Raw genomic sequence first — 22,485 nt, forward strand, 5'->3', positions numbered from 1 at the left:
TTGATGAAAAGTCAACGAGAGAGCGACACCTCTAATGGTAAATATTCAACCGTAAAATGCCAAAGAGCCACTACAAAGAAGCACAAAATAGAGTAGAGAAATTGCCTCATGCAAAAAGGCCTGTGACAAGAAGCGATATTCCATACATTAATTACATCGGCAAGTGTACCGAGTAACTGATTGATACTGCCAAGCTTGACTAAATGATAACGTTGTTGATCCCTGACTGCCGAATTCGGACATTCAGGAGATGGGTTAGCTTCTTGGCTAATGTGTTCGAGTTGTATGAGCTCCTGCTGCATTGGATAGTCTTCCAATCTCCGAGCAACCTTTTGAAGAAGCCATGGAAGATGGTGCATCGTGTGATTGGTCTTATTTGGCGAACAGGCTTGTCTTTCCTGACTGAAAAACCTTCATATGTTAAGTTTAACCGAGCTGTCCCCACACCTCTAATGTTAGGCTGCCAGCATCCCACGGTCGTAATAACCTCAGTGCCGATAGCCCTTGTGTCGACCGCAACCACAAGCACAAGACATTTCGATACCCCACACGAGCCCAAATAATCTCTGGTGTGGAGCCCTGGTTGAGAATGAAGCTAGATAACACTCGAAGCAGGAATGACAAGACAGATGGAGTAAGACACCGGTAATGACACGGTCAGAACGTATGACTAAAGCTTAGAGGTGAAAGTTTCGAATAGTGTTTGCTTGCTGCTATGCCTGCGTTGGAAGGACATATTTAGACCTCCGAGGAACCATGTCCTTACGTGATGGCAAGGTCGGTAAATTTTGATAGCCTTTCAGCTCTAACATATGATCAAACTTATAGAAACTGAATCCTGAACTCGGCCAACTATATTCCGTGCGTGCGTCAACATGTCAAGGTTTACCATGAAAGTTAGTAAATCTAGCGAACCTTGAAAGCGTCTCTGGAGTAGTAGCTATCTTTTCAATCACTTGGAAGTGGTGTCAGCATCTAACTAGGATGCCGGACGGTTCTGGTTCTTATGGCATAGAACTACTCCGTATTGGACACGGACAACATTTAGCACGGATCTTTTAAGTCTTGGAATGTATTGTCTTCATCAATGGCTTTCCCTTTGCCTACGCTATGGGAACTATATGCGATATTCTAATATACCTACCATTGGCAGGAGTCATTTCCTGGACTCAGAATACTGGCCCATGATTGACGATGGATTTCGGCCGTCGTCGGACATTGATCGGCGTGAAATGTATAGAATGATAGGAACCAAAGAGCAGAACCACGGGTCATGAAAGGGGACTTCCAGCCACAAAGCGGAACCCACCAATAGCTTATACCCCAGGGGCCATATGACCCAGGTGAACAGAACGTTCTGAACAAATCGAGAGATCATACTGTGAATCAGGCTATCAGATGTGTTCATGTTATCATGTGAGCGTCAAAGACCATATGGTCCTGACTTAATTACATGGTGGTATGCTCGCTTCTGAGGGTCTACTCAGCTATTGAGGTTGTCCCTCAATAATTACAAACCCGATCATACTCAACTCACTACATAGGCACCCAACCCCAATTTTCTGATTGTATCTGTCATTCAAGCCAAGACTTGAGCATTTCTGATAGTATATTGATTACTGGTTCGAGCCAAGATAGTGTTAGGCCAACATGAGCATCGCGACGCGTCATAAGTCCCCGAACGTCTACGCCGGTCCCATGAGGGAAATAGAGACCAATAGATAGCAGTCCCCCATGGCTTAGTCGAGCTTGTAAGTTTATGTTATGGATTAGTTAGATCGGCCGTACATAGTACGGGCTTTCTGTCGGTGGCACTCAGCAATGACCACCGACCTTTCGAAGAATTGACAGATACGCGCCTAAAGCCAGTGCGTTAGCATAAGACAGTAAGCGAACATTCCAGTAGTCTAGCTTACTGGGTGCCTTCCATCTCGTCCCAAGAACCTCGAGGACACTCTGTATCTCATTCGCCATGCTCACGAGGTCTGAATTTCCAGTCTCACGGCTCTGCCACATAAAATTTGCTGCAGCCTGATATAAACAATCAAGGACCAGGGGACTCATTCTAAGTGCCCCACCAAGATCCATGGCTGAGCGAATACCTTTTGCGAATTGGAGGACCCCCCGAGATACCTCGTTGATGCTGGAGAGCGCCGTCTGTTGCACTTCTACATCCCCGGCTACCCCAAGAATACCGCTACAACAGTATCTGTCATACAGTAGGAGTGACGCACTATAACAGATGCCAATGGCAGAAAAAAGTTGAAGGTGCGCAGTTGGGTCGTATACTCTCTCGATCCTTTGTTCCAGTTCGTTTGACAGTGTATGTGATAGTGCCTGTGCGGTACGATGCAGCTGCATCGCCTCTTCGTATCGAAAGTCAGCATCAGAGTTGCGATCGTTTAGGTGACCAAGTACACGGGCGAGAATGTGCGATGCTTGACAAGTGCGTGTGAACGGACAAACTTCAATTGTCGTGTTGGCACGGACTGCGAGAGGTTCCACTACTATGATTTCCTATTAAGATTCAGCAACCTGCTTAGCCCGCTTAGGGTAAGGTTCATGTTTACTCCACGATCCCAGGACTTGTCATCCGCAGGAAGAAAGTCCTCTGGTTGTGCATCTTCACATGCGAGCGGCCGGTTCCTACCGCCTAGATTGACATACCTAGATAGATTAGCCAGTCAGATCAGCATACACTCGACCCAACCGTAGGAGTATATTAGATGAAGTTTACCTATCCAATATGATCACGGCCCACCAAGTACGACGCCTTTCCTCGAGCTCTACAAATGTGCCTGCGTCCTTGAGTACACCAGGGCCTCACTAGTGAGTGGAGATCACTAACCTACTCGGTGAAACATCTGCGGTGAATCACTGCGCTGGTGAATACCCATGGCATGCCCTAGTCGTGCGCAATGTCCCACCGTGAGATATGCCGCGGGATAGATAGCATTCGATATCTCATATAATGCGATCAGCAGCAGCGCTTGTAGTACCTTTACGGAGAAGACATTGCTGCTCTCAATATACACGTAGCAAGCCTTTGCAGACCTGTAAAGATCGCCAGATTCGACCTCGCTACATGACCGCGTGTGCAATTGCATCGCTATAAATAGAAGACCAAGATCAGGATCGTCTCTCCGATCCGCATTCGACAGTTGCTGATACAGCCGCAATTTCGAAACTATAGACTTCAGTCTCAATCAAGCAAACAACTCGTGCCAAGCCCGCATTGGCCATGATTCCTACCTATAGGGAAGAACGTTTGAACACTATTGAAGAAAACGTCAACCTCATGTCGAACTTGTGCAGGACTTCGGAGATAACGGAGGTAGTCGGGTGGCAGAGGGATCTTTCTGTTAGATTCTAAATAACTTCGGTCCGGAGGGATATCGGAGTCGAGAAACAGAGTGAAGAGACCTTCCGTATCCGGGGAACTAGCACCTATTGTTGCCCTTGACTCATAGCCGCTCAGATGAGTCCTTCTAGACAAAGCTGCAGATTCACCTGTCTCTTGTGATTCTAGACGTTCACAATTGTCTCTCTCTGTCGCTATCCCGGAGCTCCTGCCAATAGGGGTGTAGTCGCAGGCCCGCCCAGTCTTTCGACAAGTAGAACATCTAGGCCTCTCCTTCGTGCATTTCCGTTTCTGCTTGCGACAAGTGAGACACGCGTTAATAGCTCGAGAGCTAGGAACTTGTGGATCTGCCATGACGTTGAGGAAGTTGAGGTCGACTTTTCGTGGATGCGGGAATTGGGAGAAAGCATGCGGCCGTCGGCGGAGGCTGCCGGGCAAGGCAGATTAAGAAGCGTTCGAAAAATACCAATAGCCACGCACCGCCTGGTGTTAATTCCACCCAAGTCTCCGTAATCTTAGGTTGCTTGACTGGCTTGAGTTGTAACGTTGTAAATTGCTGATGTTGTCTAAATCGGTTGAATTACTTGAATCGCTAGAACCACTTGCATTGCTTCATCAGTGACCAGTCTACTGGTGTAAAAATATGATAGAGATGGTAGACTGCGACATAGATGATTGATTGATCCAACTATGTAATAGACAGAAAACCATTATATGGCTGTGCGTCAGGTGATCGCTCAATAGTCATCAGTCAGCTGACAAACTATATACAGGGCTCAATTCAGAGACTGAGAGCCATACTATTACTGACACTATTCCTAGACCAGGGAAGCCAGTGCGTGGCCGAATGAAAAACGCCAAGATTTCATATTTTGCCGTCTGGTACATATCGTCAGCGGTAGCGTGCGGCCGCACGTGTATCCGCATCTATGTGGACCCTAAAGATGATGCTATTCAAGAGACTGACGGCTTTAAGGACGATCTAACTCCGCTATGGAGCACTGCAACGTCAACTGTAAGGATTGGAATGATGCTAGGCATACTGGTGAATATAAAAAGGGCGACAAATCCATGCTTTGTAGAGCCATTGACCGCAACACATCAAATTGAACATATCTTGCGCAATATATATGCTCAGCCCAACACCAATAACACAACGATTTAATCAAGATGTCTACCACCAGCAGCACTTTCAAAAGCTCCAGCGGTGCCAATTGCCATCCCACCGCTTTGGAGATCATTCAGAACAATGGTTTAGAAGGAAAACTCCAGGACAAAGTTATCCTCATCACTGGCTGCTCGTCAGGCATCGGCATCGACACAGCCCGTGCCCTGTCCGTCACCGGGGCTACCCTCTATCTCACCGCGCGTGATTTGAAGAAGGCCGAACAAGCGTTAGGGGACCTCATCGAGAAACCCAACGTCCATCTCCTGACCCTAAACCTCAACTCGCTGGCCAGTGTCCGAGCCTGTGCGGAAGAGTTCTTGCCCAAGAGCTCCCAATTGAATGTCCTGATTAACAATGCAGGAGTCATGGCGACACCGGAGGGTCGGACGCAAGATGGGTTCGAAACTCAATTCGGTACCAATCACTTAGGCCATTTTACCCTTTTCTACCTGTTGAAGCCTATCCTGCTGGCTTCCTCAACCCCGGAGTTCAACTCGCGTGTTGTCAATGTCTCTTCCCTGGCGCATCGTTATGGTGAACCTGTTTTTGATAATATCAATCTGGAGGGAATCTACGAACCGTGGAGAGCATATGGTCAGAGCAAGACGGCAAACATCTGGACGGCCAATGAGATCGAGAGGCGATATGGGTCCCAGGGCCTTCATGCTTTTAGTGTTCACCCTGGTGGCATTAGGACTGGGCTACAGCAGTATGTTCCCAAGGAACAGAAGGACGCATGGGATCAGGATGATGCGATATCGAGTGTGTGGAAAACTTCGGAGCACGGGGCTGCTACCACTGTTTGGGCGGCGGTAGCAAAGGAGTTAGAAGGAAAGGGCGGGAAATATCTTGAAGATTGTCAAATTGCAGAGAAATACGACCCGAGCACTGGGACTGCTGGAAAGGGATATGCGCCGTGGGTGTATGATGAGGCAAAACAGGCGAAGTTGTGGGAAATGTCATTGAACTTGGCAGGGTTACATGTCTAAATCTGATATGACGTCGGAAAGCTGCAAGTGCAGAGCGAAGAGGAAGATATGATTTGTGATTGGCGATCATGTATTGTTGTTAATTTGACGAATATGCAGCTTCTTGCAGGACAGACCAATAAACCAACCATTGCCAAGCATGCCCTAGTAAAATGGAGTCCATCGACCGACACTAAACCCACCAGCCCCAATCATATCCACTCAATGCTGCAGATCAGATCAGCGCGTGGCTAGAAGGCGCGTTATGATTCATGCGTGCAATCAGCCGATAAACCCCGCCTGATAAGTTGGTGTTATAAAATCGTGTCTTTCTGCCTTCGTGTCCTCTTCGGCATACACGAAAATACTCACTGTACGTAAAATGGCCTCTCTAAATTTGTTTTCGAGGATCGAATCGCCTTCAGAGCAGGAGAAACAAATCTTTGCGATATTGGATGAATATGCCCAACCTTCCAGCTCAACCACAGCTTCGACAGCGGCACAGAGTATCCATGAATTCGCAGCTCCACTCCTGTCGGATTCTCAAGCGGACGGTCTAGAGAACCTGCTTTGGCAATTCTGGAATATCGTTATCAATGTCGCGAGACAGATTCCATGTGATAGCCCGTCGCAGGAGCGGTTGGTGGAACTTGTGAAGGCGTTGACCGAGATACCACCTACGACGATACAGATTTGGGGCGTGAGTCTTCCGACATCCCTGATCGGTTTGGATTGGACTAAAAACTTCTAGAATGATACCAAGCTCTGGGTGGACCTACCACTTCTGGGGCCTGAGATGAGAGAAGCTTGGAACCGTACGTGTTCACGGGTCATAAGCAGAAGAGCAAAGTATGCTAATGGAAATTTAGTCAATCCAACAGGCAACGAAGCCGAAGAGAAAATCAAAGAATGGATCAACCTTAATTCTTTCGTCGCACGTCTACTCAGCATCAGCCTTGCACCATGGACCGTTCTCGGCGTATGGGCTCTCCGCGATGCTCTCGAGGAAGAATCGTCGGGGAGGAAGGTGGAATGCGACATTGCTGTGGCTAAGGAATGGCTCCAACATGGTGGGCCTGTTTTGCGACAGCAGACTCTGGCTGCAGAGAACAAGGAAGAGCGGATTATGGCTGGTGGAACATTGTACCAGGGACCAGCCAAGCTGTGCCCTGAACGATGGAACTTCTGGAAGGAGCGTCTGAGTCAGATCAGCGATCAGGGGGGTGACGTTGGAAAGGTTGCGAGTACAACGAAGACGGCGATGGATCAGCTGGAAGATAATTAATAATACCGGAACAGTAGATCCAGTGCATTCGATGCGGACTTGGCTCCCGTACTTACATGTTATCATTGGAACCATGGAAAACATCAATAAACGAAGTCAAATCCTAGTCGGATGGTGGTGCGGAACGTTGGATGAGACCTCCCCGATATCTCCCAGTACCCTAATCGGGCATGAGACAGCTTGGTAAAAAGCTACACTTACCTGCACCACGGCCCGGGATTTCTGGATAACCAATCACCGAGTCGGTTACACTCTGACAGTAAAACTATGTGTTTATTTTGACCTTTCAGCTGTCCATAGTTCACCATCAGGCCTTAAAAGCGTGACATCACGACTTCTAGAAGAATAGGGAACTGATTAACTGCCAATGACCGCTGTCCGAGATTCAAGTCATCGCTCTCGATACTACGATTCGGACTCCTTATTACAGGCTATCCTACCGTGTAAATATGTTTAAATTGTTGGTCTTGCTAAGCTATGTAGTTTCCTGATGCATGCAAGTGGTACTTCGGCCACCAAGCACGAGATTACTACTACGACGTTATACTGGAAACCCTTTCCTACGAATGGAGCACACTGGTAGCTGATGACCAGTCCTGAATATTGGAGCCGGCTACTCATCGCCCTCTCGATCACTGGGGCTGTGGTAGCTACGCTCTTTTACCTTCTCCGCTTGTATAGCCAGTGCCTTGGCACCGGGAAGTTGGATGTCAGCGATGTATTCCTAGGGTTTGGACTGGTATTGTCTTATGGCATTACCATAACAGCCGTGATCGGTACGTGCAACAATCTCTACAGCTAACGGCACCAGTATTGACCGAACTAGCGGCATTGGAAGGCGCTGGAGTGGACCTTTCGACTCTGCCGTCGAGGACTGCTCATCGGGTAACAATGGCATGAGTTCCGCACCGTTGAAGCGACACATTCACTAACTGATAGTAGATGTATTGGATAGCCCAAGAATTTTGGCCAGCCTCCCAGGTTTGCATCAAGCTGTCCATTATTATGCTTCTTCGGAGGCTGCTGGGATCCGTGAAGAGAATGCTTCCTCTTACATTATTCCTCGCCGTCTTTATTCTGGCATGGGGGTTGGCAGCTCTCGTGGCGAATACATTCCAATGCTGGCCACCGCAGTACTTTTGGAATCAAGAAACAGGGGGCCACTGCATAAGTGGTGAGAGGGCTCTTTTCATGGCTACTGGAGCCGTGTCATTCGTCCAAGACGTAGTATTGCTGGCAATCCCTTTTGCTATAGTATGGCGATTGCAAATGGAACCACGAATGAAGGCACTTCTTACCATCCTATTCGGTATTGGTGGAATGTAGGTTCATACATTACTTCGACATACTCAACACGCTATGTACTGACCACCACTAGTGCTTGTATTCTTAGCCTTATGCGTCTGATTGAATTCAGATATTACCCAACAGACAACCTAACTGGTGAATATACCAACAAGCACTCTCGTCCAGATCTAGGCTAATATACCCCAGCAAGCGGCACAAGGGAACGAATATGGACGCTCCTCGAAATCGATATCGCAATTGTCTGCGCCTCAGTCGTTCTATTGCCTCCTCTATTGAAGCGTTGTACCGATACCTGCTGGAGAATCTACCGCCACGCCATAAGTCGCTTGAAGACAACGGAATGTACACAGGTTGAGTCTTGGCCATTTCAAAAGCACTGCACGAACTTCTCCCAGGATGGTCGCTCCGAGGTGCGATCACAAGCCTACCCAGCTTCAGCTGCTGAGGTGCGTGACCGTAGAGCAGAGATGGCAGGGGGGTGTATCAGGGTCGAGACGACTATCAGCCGGGATATTGATGATCGTGAAGTGCTCTGGCCACAGGTTGGGAGTTCGTCCTTGACATCGGGGATACAAGCGACACTAGCAGATGAGAAAAAGTTTGCCGAAGATATGTCGAATGTTGACTTTAGTGGTGTTGGTTGGGATGCTACCTATCCGTAGACACTGATCTACATAGTGATTATAACTGCGCCCTTCGATTAGGCGGGGAATGCATCAATAATGTTAGAAGTCCAGACTGAAAGAAAAGATATATTGGAAGGCCTGTCTGCTCCTCAGTGTGACATAAGCTGGATAGCTGGAGTTATGATTATTTTTGGGGAAGAAGCTTGGGCTGACTTTGTATTCTGGAAATCTTGCTCGGTACCAATGCCTATTATCACATTAACCCATAACGCCCTATACAACCGAGAGAATCTAAAGGTCTCGCGCGTATATACCTGTATCAACAAAGTTGCTAAACATGTATACAATAGCGGACTTCCTTGATGTTTGTCGAGTATTTAACTCAGTTGAGAGACATACACCTGAATCGCAACCATAGATTAGTTACGTTGCTAGAACATATGGAGAAGCTTCCAAGGACATTACCACGAGTCTCCGGGTGACACGACCAGGTCAACAGACACATTGGAAAAGTGTAATCTTGGTTGTCTCGTGAGAGTATGACGTTCTGGACTCGGTGAGTAATTCATGGCCGAGCAGTTTGTGAAACACGCTCGGCTTCTGGCCTCGGCCTGATAAGTACCTCATAGTGGTATATCCGATCGTATTCGATACGTTGCTAGTGGTGTCTACTCGAATGTGTTATCATGGAAATGTCGAATAGGTCAATCACTAGCGTCTGGACGTTGTATAGCCGAGGGTTCTAATTTCCAGACCCTGCACTCTAGGCATTAGCCATGAAGCACAAACTCTGCTTGTGCGGCTTAGAGCCAGTCAGAAGACAGACATACGTGCATATGCCGAATGCTATGCGCTTGACTGATAGGCTTTCGGCTTTTTAATGGTAGATCCATCAGACCCCGGCCAAATTAATGCTCAGATCTCACTGATCGACTACTCGTACGATGTCGGTTTTGTCCATCCGACAAATATCAATATGATGATTTGCTAACCCTCACGGAGATACGGGTACTAAGAGCGCCGTTTAACTGTTCGTGTCTCTATCGTTCGTGGCCTCCACGGCTGATCGACAAAAACCTCCCCGCACTCCACTTCCTCGGTCCGCTCTCAGTGAGCATACTTTGCATATGATTGATACTGCTACACCATCTCATTGCGCCTTCACTGCGAAAAGGTGGCCTGACAGAGAGTGACTCGCATCCGGGGAATTGGTAATATGCTCATCTTATTGGAGCTGCAAGATGGAGGGTGCGGATGGGGAGTATAAAGAGGACATTCTCGTGTTATCTCATGAATCTGAGGTGCTGTCAAATAGTATTGTCCGAACAGATCGACATTCACCATGAAAGACCCCATTTCTCGTATAATCGGATTATCCGAACGTGTCCCATTCAGAAGGGTGTTGGAAATACTATGGTCGAATCCTAGACGCCGCGTTGCCACTTCGGCCGGCGCTGTCGCAACATATCTTATCCTGGTGGCTTGTTTACGGTTTCAGAGGCTACGGAGATTACATCGCCAGTATCGCCAATACTCAACCCGTCAAGGGATGGCCTACATGACCGATCATGATGCCTGGGCTATTCAAAAACAGGTTCTCCAACTGGAGTTCCCTACGATATCACTGAAGGCTCTACAGTTTGCGCTCTTCAGGGTAAGTACTACCCAACGCGACAAAGGCATACACTAACTGGATGACCAGACATATGGCATCCCCACGATCTCCAAGCTGTTACTCAAGACTTCCCAATTCTCCGACCCAGCCACCTCGTTCAAGCGCTACGCCGATACCGGTGCACTCATCGGCCAGTTCATGTCCTTTGAGCCAACCTCCGACCGTGCCCTAACTGCCATCGCGCGAACAAAGTTCCTGCACACCGGCTATCGGACTAGCGGTAGCATTCTCAACTCCGACATGCTCTATACCCTGAGTCTGTTTGCGACCGAGCCGATCCGCTTCACGGAGATGTTCGAATGGCGCTCCATGAGCGAACTCGAGAAATGTGCTATCGGCACGTATTGGAAAAACTTAGGAGAAGCACTTGAGATTGACTTCGCGGAGTTGCCATCTGCGAAGACGGGATTCAGAGACGGATTACATTTCCTTGAAGAGATGACGGAATGGAGCCACCAATACGAGGAGCAGTATATGAAGCCCAGTCCGGAAAACAAAGCCGTCGCTGATAAGACTATGGACGTTCTGGTCTATGTGTTGCCGGCGTGGCTGAAGGGTGTCGGTGTTAATTTTGCCTCTTGCATGATGGATGAAAGACTACGGGTGGCAATGATGTGAGTCGCGTGCTCTGCGAGATATAGTAGCGAGATGCTAACGAGTTAGGTACGACGCCCCTGCTCGGCTATACTATGCAATCTTCTTCTCTCTAGTAGCCATTCGAAGGTTCTACCTTCGATATCTATCTCTCCCGCGGCCGAACTTCCTCCGACTGGATGTATTTTCCGAGGATCCCAATGAGCATGGTCGCCACTATGTGCGTACCTGGAGCGGTGCCCCTTACTACGTTAAGCCGACCCTGTCGAACCGCTGGGGTCTATCAGCGTGGTTTAGTCGGTTGGTAGGACTACCACTCCCGGGAGATGAAGGGGAGAAGTATTATCCCAAGGGATTCGAGACAGCCGACCTCGGCCCCAAGTATTTTGAAGGAAAAGGGCGCAAGACAGTCCAAGATTATTATGACAAATTGGTGAAAGGCAGGAAAGTAAGGCCGTTCGTGGATTAAGTGGACCAAGGAATATGTCGGTCCTTTATTCCTCTCGGGGTGAGATTCTACTAGTATATACTTAGACTTATTTTTTATCGAAAGCGTTCCTGGCATTACATTCCCACTGGGTCAACAAATCCTTGAAAGTTTAAGGTTAGAAAAACTTCGCGTGAAGAATCCTGGTGCTTCTAAGAGGAGATCATGACGGAAATCCTTCATCATTTGGAGTTTCCCGTCGAGACGATATTAAAGAATTCCATCACGATCCCGTGTGTCGTCCCCCGGATGACCGCGACATTACTACCCCGGGGATGTGGGGATCGACCACAAGTGGTTCCGGAGGGAATGGAGAACATGGCACTTATTGGACAATTTGTGGATATACCGGACGAGGTCGTGGTTTCCATGGATTATGGAGTGAGAGGGGCGCAGATGGCGGTGCGTCGATTAATGGGGTTGGACATTGAGGGCAAGAAGTCGAAGAGAAGTTCCGCGATGAGCCTTTTGATGTAGTTTTACAGCGAGTTTCATAATACTTGCATATTTTCACATTTGATTGATTAGAAACGTCGGATATCTATTCTTCCTTATGTATCATCCTGTCGGCCCTCGGATACTGGCCAGGCGGGGGATACTGAGGGTTTTGTAAATCCATACCCAATTTGGTAATAGTAGTGCCGAACTTATATGGGTCTACCATGCCTATCTCAATATATTGACCGTTATTGCCAATGCCATTATGCTGTACTAATTGGCGTCAAAACTCATTACCGCATAAGTGTATTAGTCTAGAGAAGAGAGGTTCTGTTACGCCTAAATTAACAGACAGTAATGACTCTTCGTGCGTCTCTATTGGCAGCTTCAAAAATCGCTATCTTTGCCTCCATTCCAACCATAGTGGGCCGGGGCTAACCTGAAACTAGTCCAATCGCATACCCGCGGGGAATAAAAGATATGCAAGCCAATTTAATATGGCTTATCACCGTCGGACAGCGCCGCCAAGTGCTCCATCGCGTGTCTACAGAGAAACCGCTAATCCGGCCTGTGCCGGAAGTAAATGGGAAATTAAGTAGCCTAGCAGTCAAGCTTTCGATTTGGGTCCCCATACTCCAGGGCTTGTTCATTCCCGCTCCTGCTTGCTTTGTTATTGGCCACCCAGGTGGTTCCCCTCAGCTCTTTGTTGCATCACTTGGAGCCATCTGCGATAAGAGAGTTCCGCGACTTATTGACTCCGCATCCGTCTCCTCGTTGATTGAACAGTTCCATGGAGCGGCCCACAAGCTGGTAGAATACCTCCGTATCTGGGATCGTGCTAGCTATGCTTGAGCATCCTCTACCGTCATGCAGGCCGTGGGCTCATCCCGTTCCATTGTCTATAAAGGCCCGCGCACCCCGACGGGAAAAGCCTTTCTCTGATTTAATCACGCATCGTAAAAATGCTGTTCAAAAGCATCGTGTCAACAGCTATCTTAGCCGCTGCCCTGTGCACGGACAATGTATCTGCTGCCAAACATGGCCGGTTCGGCCAAAAGGCCCGCGACTCTTTGAATTTGGCCAAGCGAGCTGCAGAACAGCAGAAGTCGTCGTTCAAGACGCCGCTTGACGACTTCCGGTTCCTAACCAATAAAACAAAATGTGGGTTCGAAATAAACCCTGTCGCAACATAGCTAACAGACATGCTTGGTTGCCAATAGCCTACAGAGTCGACCACCTCCCAGATGTCCCCTTTGATGTCGGCGAGATGTACTCGGGATTGGTTCCTATCGACAAGGACGACAAGTCTAGGGCTCTTTTCTTCGTCTTCCAGCCTACACTTGGCGACCCCGTTGACGAGATCACAATCTGGCTCAACGGTGGACCGGGATGTAGCTCTCTCGAGGGTTTCTTCCAGGAAAACGGCCGGTTTACATGGCAGCCTGGCACGTTTGCGCCTGTTGAGAATCCGTACTCGTGGGTGAACTTGACTAATGTGCTTTGGTATGTTTGCGCTCCATAAATCTCTCTCACTGGTGGTCTAATATTTCTTGCGACAGGGTCGAGCAGCCAGTTGGTACAGGTTTCGCGATCGGCAAGCCGAATGCCACAACCCAGGAAGAGACTGCCGAGGACTTTGTGAGATTCTTCAAGAATTTCCAGGAGCTCTTTGGCATCAAGAACTTCAAGATTTACGTTACTGGTGAAAGTTACGCTGGGCGTTATGTTCCGTACATCTCCGCTGCTATGTTGGACCGGAACGACACGGAGCACTATGACCTCAAAGGTGAATATTTACTTTCGCGTTCCCAAGAACTTATTTTCGAATTTAGACTAATGATTAAAAATAGGTGCCCTTGTATACGACCCCTGTATCGGCCAACACGACTACATCCAGGAAGAAGTGCCCGCCGTGCCCTTCGTCCAGCAAAATGCCAACCTCTTCAACTTCAACTCCAGCTTCATGTCGGAACTGGAGAAACTCCACGACTCATGCGGTTACAAGGATTACCTAGACGAGTACCTCGTCTTCCCTCCCGCCGGTGTGCAACCCCAGAAATCCTTCAACTACACCAGCGACGCCGACTGCGACGTCTTCGACCTGATCAGCAACGAAGCCCTGGTCGCCAACTCCTGCTTCGACATCTACGAGATCAACCTCATGTGCCCGCTCGCCTGGGACGTTCTCGCCATGCCCACAGCATTCAACTACCAGCCCGCCGGTGCGACGGTGTACTTCGACCGCCCGGACGTCAAACGTGCCATGCACGCCCCCCTGAACGTCACTTGGTCAGGTTGTTCCAGCGAGAACGTCTACGTTGGCGGCGACGCCGGCCCGGAGCAAGAGGGAGACTTGTCCGCCAACCCGATCGAACACGTCCTGCCTCAGGTTATTGAGGGAACGAACCGCGTTTTGGTCAGCAACGGCGACTATGACATGATCATCCTCACCAATGGAACCCTGCTGGCTATCCAGAATATGACCTGGAACGGGCAGCTCGGATTCCAGTCTGCGCCTGCTACGCCTATCACCATTGATCTGCCTGATCTAGCGTGGGGCGAGGTGTTTGAGGAAAATGGACAAGAGATGTTGCAGAGCCAGGGCGTCATGGGTGTGCAGCATTATGAGCGTGGGCTTATGTGGGCGGAGACCTACCAATCTGGACATATGCAGCCGCAGTACCAGCCGCGGGTGTCGTATCGTCATTTGCAATGGCTTTTGGGTCGGGTCGATAAGCTTTAAGAGTCCTAGAGAGGGATCCATGATGTATGTAAGATGGGAATGAGTAGACGGTGTTTGACGAAATACAACCCTCAAATGGCAGCCAAGGGGGAAGACGATATGTACATATAGTTAAATAGGTAGCAAAATACTGTCACAGCAAGGAATATGCATCCATAAATGGATGTTAGACTTTTGCTGCGTTGAAGTTGATGGTAAATCTCACTTTTGTCGCCCAACATGAAGTAGACCAACTGACACACTCGCCAAGTAATTCGAATTAAATACAATAGATTAATTAAGATAGTTATAAGTCGAAACATTATGGGAACTGTACCACACCTCAATGCTTGAGAAATTGGCTTTCCTCCTTCAACCAGGTATCAAAATCCTTCAACCCCGGATGGATCTGCTTGAGCTGCTTGATATCGGCACCGTACCCCTGGTTATAGAACCACTTGAACATGAGCCTCAAGTCCTTGGCCATCAACATAACAAAGTAGGCCACGAAACGGAATGTAGTCGGCACATTCTGCCCCGTTTGAGTCTTGAACTTCTTTGCCATCTGCTCGAAGGTAAGCTCATCACCCGCCAGGGAGAGACACTGGTTCTTGAATCGATCGTGCTGTAAAAAAACTTTTGCCGCAATGATGCCAATATCGCTAGTCGCGATGCATTGGAGAGGCTTTCCCTGTAGATATGCGTCCCAGGAAGTGGAAGTCACTTTGCCAATAAAGTCTGGTGTAAGGTTGTCAAAGAAGAACACGGGTCGCAGAACGGTCCAATCCATAACACCGTCTTTGGTCTTCTCGAATAGGTGTTGTTCGATATTGTACTTGGTAATGAAATGGGGCACATTGGTTGGGTTGTCGGTCGACGCATCGCCACCACGATCTACAGACGTCTGGACGAAGTGTTGCACGCGCTGTTTGATTGACTCGTCGATCAGGGCCTTGCCTTGGCGTTCTTCACTTTCGAGACTTTCGCCTTTAGCGAAGGGGCTCTATATATATCAATGACCCACAGTCAGTCTACCGTAATCTCCAACTAAGGGGGGAGTCAAAGATTCCATACCTGAAGACTGAAAACACCCCAAACAGGCAAGGATGAAGCTTTCTTGGCATTTTCAAAGATCCCGGCCGGATTGTTGAGATCGCCCTGAACCAGCTTAACCTTGTCCGACTTCTGAGCCAGTTTCTGGGCCGCTGGAGACTGGGTATTCCGGGTGACGGCGAGGATCTCCACATCTGCGTCCTGGGCCAGTAGCCCGTCGATAACGGCACCACCTTGCTTGCCGGTGGCGCCGGTGATTAGCAGAGCGATAGTCATTTTGCGGAGAGCTATCGAGGATGATTCAATGACGCTGTGATGATTTGATTCCTGACAGGTTTGGAACACTGTCCTTCTTATGTACCTGCAGCATTACATGCTTGATTTGAGGCAAGATTGTAGGTCTTTTCGGACTTTCAACCCTAGCACGGGATAATCGTGATGTCATGTTGGTCAGCAGACCCCGAGGCCGAGGCCGAAGATGACTAAGGCAACGAAAAAATGACTAATGGCGCACGGCCTTCCATTTTATTTGGGGTTTCAAAAATAAACAAATCTCTAATCTACTTTCTTGCCGTTCAAACCCTGGAGCGATGTTCTACCTGGAGCGATGTTCTATCATACTCCCTCTCACAGTGATTATGGATAAGAGAAGAGTATACTACCCTGTAAAAATAGTTAATAGGATACTTTATTGAACATAGTGTATAGTTAAATTGCTGGCTTGTGGACAAAAGCACACGTATTAACATTCTTGATCGGATATCCTGGAAATATATTTTTCCACCAACATGTTTGGATACCGCTCACCACGACACCAGAAGGATATCTTTCTCCGTTTGATAATATCCAGGTGCTTCAAAAAAAAAAAAAAAAATTAAAAAATAAAAAAATAAAAAGTAAAAAGTAAAAAATAAATAAAATAAAATAAAAAAATAAAAAAATAAAAAAATAAAAAAATAAAAAAATAAAAAAATAAAAAAATAAAAAAATAAAAAAATAAAAAAATAAAAAAATAAAAAAATAAAAAAATAAAAAAATAAAAATACTAAGTAATGATGAAAACTGTCCAAGCCGTTAAACAAGATAGCTTTACCCAAAGGTGTCAATGCGTAGACGAACTTGCCATCCGGAAACCTTGATTATTGCTCATTTACAATGCTAGGCTAGGGCAAGTAGGAACCAAGAATAATATATCGCATTTCTTGTCAAGTATCAGACACACGGTCTATAGGTGAGCTGATTGGGGAGGAACTCCACTACCAAAGCGCCTCAACTAGTGATAATCTCCAGTCGCACCGTGTCATTCCTCGCACGAACATCAGGCTTGGTGTTCTATAGCTGATCGTATCACAAATCCTGGAGGTTGGAGCTTACAAGCAGGAATGTGACGCAGTATCATCGCGTGTGGCTTCCCTCAAGCGCAAATTCGCTAGGGCGAAACGACAACAATTTTGTTTCTCAAAACACAACGATTTGCATTCTTTCCTGGAGCGATGAGATGCATGTGATTGGAGGGAGATGTGACGGAAAGGCTCATAGCTGGCATTTATTATCCCCGCCTCCATAGCAGTAAGCAACCTTTCATGTGAGAGATCTGAGGAGCCTTGCTCGCTCGGAGACGCAGTATCCTCAGGCGCAGTATCGTATGCAGACTCATCTGGTTCAGGAAACGAACCAGGTAGTTCATATATGCGCCCTAGAGACAGTGGAGAATACCTCCTGCTCTTGAGGGTAGTTCGACCACGCTCGTCATCTTCAGCCTCGTATCCGAGGTCTTCCTCAGTGGCGGCGGCGATGTCCTTATACCTAGTCGTGATCCTGCTATCAAGACCAGACACGTTATGCGGCACGACCGATGAGTGATTATGGGCATTGCCACCACTATGCTTCCTTCGTCTACCTAGACGACACGTCTTGCCAACGCGTGACTTGAAGGATGCAGGTCGCGCATCCGAACCGGAAATATCGGCATCCCAACCTGAACAATACCCACTTCGGCGCATAGATTGTATCACCATTGCATTGCTGATGATAGGAAAATTTGCGGTGTCCCCCTCAAGCGGTATATATTTTGAATCTGATGTCAACGACGGCTGGTTGGTGTTGACGGATGAAGCGTCTCTCAAATTCCTCTCACACTTGAAAAAACGGTGAGGGCGCTTTTCATTCAACAAGTCGAGCTTTTTGATCTTCCTATGACTGAGCGGATGAATATTCGCTCGCAGAAAATTGGTTATGTCGGTACAGCTCTCAAATGTGAACGATGCAATGTGTCCGCAGGGGTAGTGGTGGTATGTACACAAGCACATGGCCGGCTGTCAGATTTATTAGAGATGTTATACTAGCAAAGTGGAGAGGGAGAGTAGCTGAAGTATGCAGAAGCAAAAGTCAATACTGTCGTATGTGGAAAACGTTATATACCCGTGTTTAATAATAGTCTTCATTGCGGAACGAAAGACATGAGTACAAAGCCCCGAAAGAAACATATTCCGCATAACAATTGATTGTCCTGAACCTCTTTATGTAAAAGCTTTGATATCCTCAAAGAAACAGCAATCTCGCAAACATCTTAACTTGACGCCTCCAACGGTGAATTTCCTTTAAGATCCAGCAGATAAGTGACACCAGAATCAATCAACCACCATGCAGCCATCTCATGGAGGAACTTCAACATAGGATTCTCTAGCGGCACAATAACTCTCTTTCCTTGTCCGGCGTTTACCTTCCTTGTCCACATGATCGTCTCCGTGCAAAAAACAACATCCTCGCCATCTTCCCAGAATCGAATAACCATCCGTCCGCTGACCTCCCCTTTGAACAGCAATTCAAGCACGGCTTTACTAGGTGTCCGTTCCTGGACACGGTAAAGTCCACAGACGAGATCGCCTTCTTTGAACTGGAGTGATTGGATATGAGATGCATGGAAGGTTATGCGGTCTGCAGGTGGGACAGTCAATCTTAGTATCCAGGCTTGTGGAAATCGAGAGAAGGCTGTCATATTGCGACGTAGGAGTAGTGTGAACAAGTCTTCTAACTTTTGCGCCGGAAGTAGTTTGCGCGCGACGCGACGGGAAGCATGGTCATAGAATGTGCGGTATTCTCCACGAGAGACCTCTACAGGAAGCGATAGGATCGTAGAAACAGAATCAGGGAGTTCGCTCTGGTGAAACTCGTGGTGGATGCGATCTCCAAGAGAACGGTGGAGGAAATAGAGGTATGTCACTGTGGCAGACGACGTGGCTAGGAGTACGGATGATACATATAGAAGACTGGGCATCTTGCTGTTGTAGGGGCAAATCATCAAGTGGAAAGATGGTGGGGAAGAAAGAGAATTAAATACTGTCGAGCGATGGGAAGTTGATATCAATCTGTGCCACAATCTCGTATTGCCCACGAATGAAAAGCGGCAAAGCTATATTAAGAATGCCAAGAAACTGGTCTGGTGTCTGCTTGAATCCAAGCTCTTAACCGCGAATAGGTCCTATCCATCCTGGTGGTGGGTATGCTGAAGAAAAAATCCCAAATTATAATTACAAGTCTTATCGAATATACTAGTAGAGTATAAAACACACGCCATATACTGTAGACATCGTTCACTCAAAATTTGTCGTCCACCGTGATTCCTCAGCCAGACCATGTCCGCAAATAAACAGGAGTGGGTATTGCCAATGCCAGATTGGACAGGATCGAATGCCCATCGATCACATTCCCATGCGATGGGGAATGGGCCTTATTTCCTTCGCTCTTTATTCTCACTTTGCATTCGGTCATTTTCGTTCCTGCACCTCATAGAACTGCTTCTTTGCTTTCCGCTTCATCCACAATCGGTATGCGAATAGAGAAATGATGCCCACACCCACGATAAAGACGATACAGAAGACTAGGATGACGCCCGGGTTTTCTCCAGCCCAGTTGCTGCGTTTAACAATTTCATCCCGGACATGGGGGGTTAGAGCTTTAATTGCAGGCATTGTCTATTTCCTGTTAGCTCTCTTCACCGTTCTGGATATATGATGCGCGGTGCTTACGGAGTCGGTAGAAAAGCAATGGCCCTGAACACAACACTGAGGTGGTCTGTATCCTGTCGAAAAGGTCCCAGGAAGCCAAAGGAGTGCCAAACAGAACACGGAGAGGTCAAAAAGATAATAGGGACGTGAGTCGGGGCATACCGCAGAGAGACCTATTGCACATATCGGGAGCCACGGAAGTTACTATGGGAATGACGTGGAAGAGACGAGTTTATGCAACCTCATCAGCTTGGTATTTAGGACCAGGGCTGACAATTCGAATGGAAACTGGATCCCAGTCAAGATAGAAGCTTAAGTAAAGCCCGTCTCGCACTCTCCAGGGTTAAACTTTTAAATTACAGTTCGTGATGTCTATGTTGCAAGGCCATTGGCGAATGGCTGTCAGACTGGTGGAAGTATGTGGTCTTCTTGAAAGGTTATTTCCTAAAAAGGGTGCCACCTGTCGGAGTATATCCTGTCAATTCCCCACACCTCAAATAGCCTCAGAGTTGATCTACCTTGACCCTCCCGGGCTATCCGCTCACCCCACTTGGTGGTTTATATTAACGACTACGTCTGGACCTTTGATTACTATACGAGACGGGAATCTGCAATTCTTTAACATTGAGTTCCAGACACCACATGTCATAAACAGAGAATATAGCTTTGCCTCTTCGACCATAAGGACATGATAACCCTCGGGTCCCGTCGGTCCCGCTGGCGTCACCACTGCAACATTGTCCATGGATCGTGTCATATTGAAATGAGGTGTCGAGAGGGGGCTTGCTTGCTGACTGGTGGGCTGATAGTTGAGACTTTCAAGGCTCATGTATAACAGCGCGGTTCCTAACCTCCCCTTCAAACCAATTTGTGGTTGTCAGGGTAAGCGCGATATGGTGACGTCATTGATATTAAAATACTACGTTAGCTCATCACTGGCTTATGACAGTTGCCCGAGAGAGTATAGACACACAGCCTCTGGACTACTTCACCGACAGGTTAATGGGCATCAAAGATTGACGACAGAAATGCATACCCCTCTCAGGGCTCAGGGTTATATCCTGGGGCCTTCCTGTTTGGGTATGGATGCACGTGAAGCATGGAATCGATTAGTCATGCGTGCAGATCCTAATTCGGCAACATACCAACATTTCAACTTCAACTTCAACCCTGTCATTCAAACTTTTCAACAACGTTGATCTTTAAACAGCTGGGAGTTTTGTCCCCACAGACCCCTCTCATAGACCCATTCGATTTTCCTTTTCTAGTGCCAACTTTGACGGAACCTACCTGCTAAATCCACCCAACTCCGCTTGAAGTTGACCTAATTGAAGGACTAATATCCACCTTGCAGCTATTCCCTCGTATTCGGCTGATCAACCACCAATCAGCCTTTCTGCCAACACTAAGTGCAGGGCCAAGATTCTTGAATGATAATGAACGGGCTCAAACACCCACAAGAACGCACGAGGTGTGACCATGGGCCCAGTCGCAGGCCAATCATGCGAAATCGTGCCTCTGATGGAGGCTCTTCCCGTGTCCGAATGTTACCACGGCTAACCTCGCTACAATTTCCAGCCTTGTTGTGATAATCCCCTTGTGTCTGCAGAGTTCTAGTGTGCCCGCGTTTGAGAGGCCGTCAAATGTCAGGGGGCTCCTGTTCGAGTAAAGATTATCCACACCATGTGCCGCGCAGACATTCTTCACGCATCCCGGCGGCCTGCGCTGGCAGGGCCTGGTCCTGCACAGGCGTCTTGGGGGTGAAACTGTCTAATACTTATCCCCGGACAAACCCCACTAATCTGCTGTCAGATATTACTCACAGAGACTCAGTCAACCAACTACTCGGCCACAAGCATGGCTCGTCTGTCAATATTCTGCCTAGCATACTTCGCCCTTACCTTTCTCTCCTACGCGAACGCTTGGACGCTAACCTGGCGAAATGAGACTGGCGCCCAAATAGTCGATGGCGACTCTGAACAAAACTGTACCAGGATTTACCATACGAAAGGCGAGGAATTCTCATTCAACCCCGAAGGCAAGTGGTGCTTGAAATTTTGGGACGAGGCAACATGTGAGGCACAGATTGGAAAAACGTGCGAGGGGCGGAGATGGCAACAAATTGCATCACGGAATATTTCTGCATTCAACGTCTACGCGATGCCGCCTGCTGACATTAGCGCGAACGGTATGGCGAGTACAAGTACGACATCCACATCAAGCACATCATCTACGATCACTACCACGTCTTCTGCGTCTACGAGTGCGGTTACAACTGAATCAACCCAATCCGGAAATGATGATTCCTCGAAGCACTCGCTGTCGGGTGGTGCAATTGCGGGCATTGTTGTTGGTGCCGTTGCTGGTGTTGCAATCCTCGCTGCGTTGTTCTTCTTTTGGGGTCGACGGAAGCGTAACGCTGCAGCACCGGCCCCGGCTAGTACAACTCCAGCCCCCGGTCCAGACGATCGGAATTTACCCGAGGCCGTGGATCCATCGAAGCCAGCTATGTCGGAAACACAGACTCAGGTGTCTTCGGTGTCTCCATACGGTTATCCTGCCACCAGGGGTAAGACTGTAGAGCTCCCCGGGGAGAAAGTGGGCGCTGAATTGAGCGACAGCCGTCAGCTGGTAGAAATGGGCAACACTCCTTTGGCCGAGATGGATGGAACGAGCACCATCAAACGTCCTTGATTGTACAGTTTGGAATACTTTCCGGAATGCTCTACGACTACTATCAACATGGAGATCTTTACACGGCCTACAGTTCACCTTCATACACTGCGTCTGTTG

At 48.0% G+C, this 22,485-nt stretch overlaps 9 protein-coding genes across 9 annotated transcripts; 7 read left to right on the plus strand and 2 right to left on the minus strand.

Moving 5' to 3' along the window:
* Positions 1-203: 203 nt before the first annotated feature.
* Positions 204-1,277, plus strand: AO090010000539 (uncharacterized protein; the record flags this gene model as incomplete). The annotated part of the gene is given in 5 exon segments (XM_023233611.1): positions 204-454; positions 460-634; positions 743-777; positions 1,049-1,072; positions 1,154-1,277. Coding segments are annotated over 5 exon segments (609 nt in total).
* Positions 1,278-4,531: 3,254 nt separating this feature from the next.
* On the plus strand, positions 4,532-5,518 carry AO090010000538 (uncharacterized protein; the record flags this gene model as incomplete). The annotated part of the gene is made up of 1 exon (XM_001827465.1): positions 4,532-5,518. One exon carries the CDS (start codon positions 4,532-4,534, stop codon positions 5,516-5,518), a length of 987 nt encoding a protein of 328 aa, XP_001827517.1.
* Positions 5,519-5,879: 361 nt separating this feature from the next.
* Positions 5,880-6,782, plus strand: AO090010000537 (DUF3632 domain-containing protein; the record flags this gene model as incomplete). The annotated part of the gene is made up of 3 exons (XM_001827464.3): positions 5,880-6,197; positions 6,249-6,312; positions 6,367-6,782. The coding sequence occupies 3 exons, from the start codon at positions 5,880-5,882 to the stop codon at positions 6,780-6,782; spliced, it is 798 nt and encodes a 265-aa protein (XP_001827516.1).
* A 1,005-nt stretch (positions 6,783-7,787) lies between these two features.
* AO090010000536 (uncharacterized protein) lies at positions 7,788-8,752 on the plus strand (the record flags this gene model as incomplete). The annotated part of the gene is made up of 3 exons (XM_001827463.3): positions 7,788-8,104; positions 8,161-8,225; positions 8,277-8,752. The coding sequence occupies 3 exons, from the start codon at positions 7,788-7,790 to the stop codon at positions 8,750-8,752; spliced, it is 858 nt and encodes a 285-aa protein (XP_001827515.3).
* A 1,306-nt stretch (positions 8,753-10,058) lies between these two features.
* AO090010000535 (uncharacterized protein) lies at positions 10,059-11,009 on the plus strand (the record flags this gene model as incomplete). The annotated part of the gene is made up of 2 exons (XM_001827462.3): positions 10,059-10,370; positions 10,419-11,009. The coding sequence occupies 2 exons, from the start codon at positions 10,059-10,061 to the stop codon at positions 11,007-11,009; spliced, it is 903 nt and encodes a 300-aa protein (XP_001827514.3).
* A 1,863-nt stretch (positions 11,010-12,872) lies between these two features.
* AO090010000534 (uncharacterized protein) lies at positions 12,873-14,653 on the plus strand (the record flags this gene model as incomplete). The annotated part of the gene is made up of 4 exons (XM_001827461.3): positions 12,873-13,071; positions 13,131-13,413; positions 13,470-13,696; positions 13,761-14,653. 4 exons carry the CDS (start codon positions 12,873-12,875, stop codon positions 14,651-14,653), a joined length of 1,602 nt encoding a protein of 533 aa, XP_001827513.1.
* A 322-nt stretch (positions 14,654-14,975) lies between these two features.
* AO090010000533 (NmrA-like family protein) lies at positions 14,976-15,961 on the minus strand (the record flags this gene model as incomplete). Its single annotated transcript, XM_001827460.3, has 2 exons — positions 14,976-15,635; positions 15,707-15,961. The coding sequence occupies 2 exons, from the start codon at positions 15,959-15,961 to the stop codon at positions 14,976-14,978; spliced, it is 915 nt and encodes a 304-aa protein (XP_001827512.1).
* A 2,293-nt stretch (positions 15,962-18,254) lies between these two features.
* AO090010000532 (uncharacterized protein) lies at positions 18,255-18,962 on the minus strand (the record flags this gene model as incomplete). The annotated part of the gene is made up of 1 exon (XM_001827459.3): positions 18,255-18,962. The coding sequence occupies one exon, from the start codon at positions 18,960-18,962 to the stop codon at positions 18,255-18,257; it is 708 nt and encodes a 235-aa protein (XP_001827511.1).
* Positions 18,963-21,549: 2,587 nt separating this feature from the next.
* Positions 21,550-22,386, plus strand: AO090010000531 (EGFR-like transmembrane domain-containing protein; the record flags this gene model as incomplete). Its single annotated transcript, XM_001827458.3, has 1 exon — positions 21,550-22,386. One exon carries the CDS (start codon positions 21,550-21,552, stop codon positions 22,384-22,386), a length of 837 nt encoding a protein of 278 aa, XP_001827510.1.
* Positions 22,387-22,485: the final 99 nt, after the last annotated feature.

This window comes from Aspergillus oryzae, chromosome 8 (genome assembly GCF_000184455.2).
Source record: "Aspergillus oryzae RIB40 DNA, chromosome 8".
In the NCBI taxonomy this organism is placed as follows: Eukaryota; Fungi; Ascomycota; class Eurotiomycetes; order Eurotiales; family Aspergillaceae; genus Aspergillus; species Aspergillus oryzae.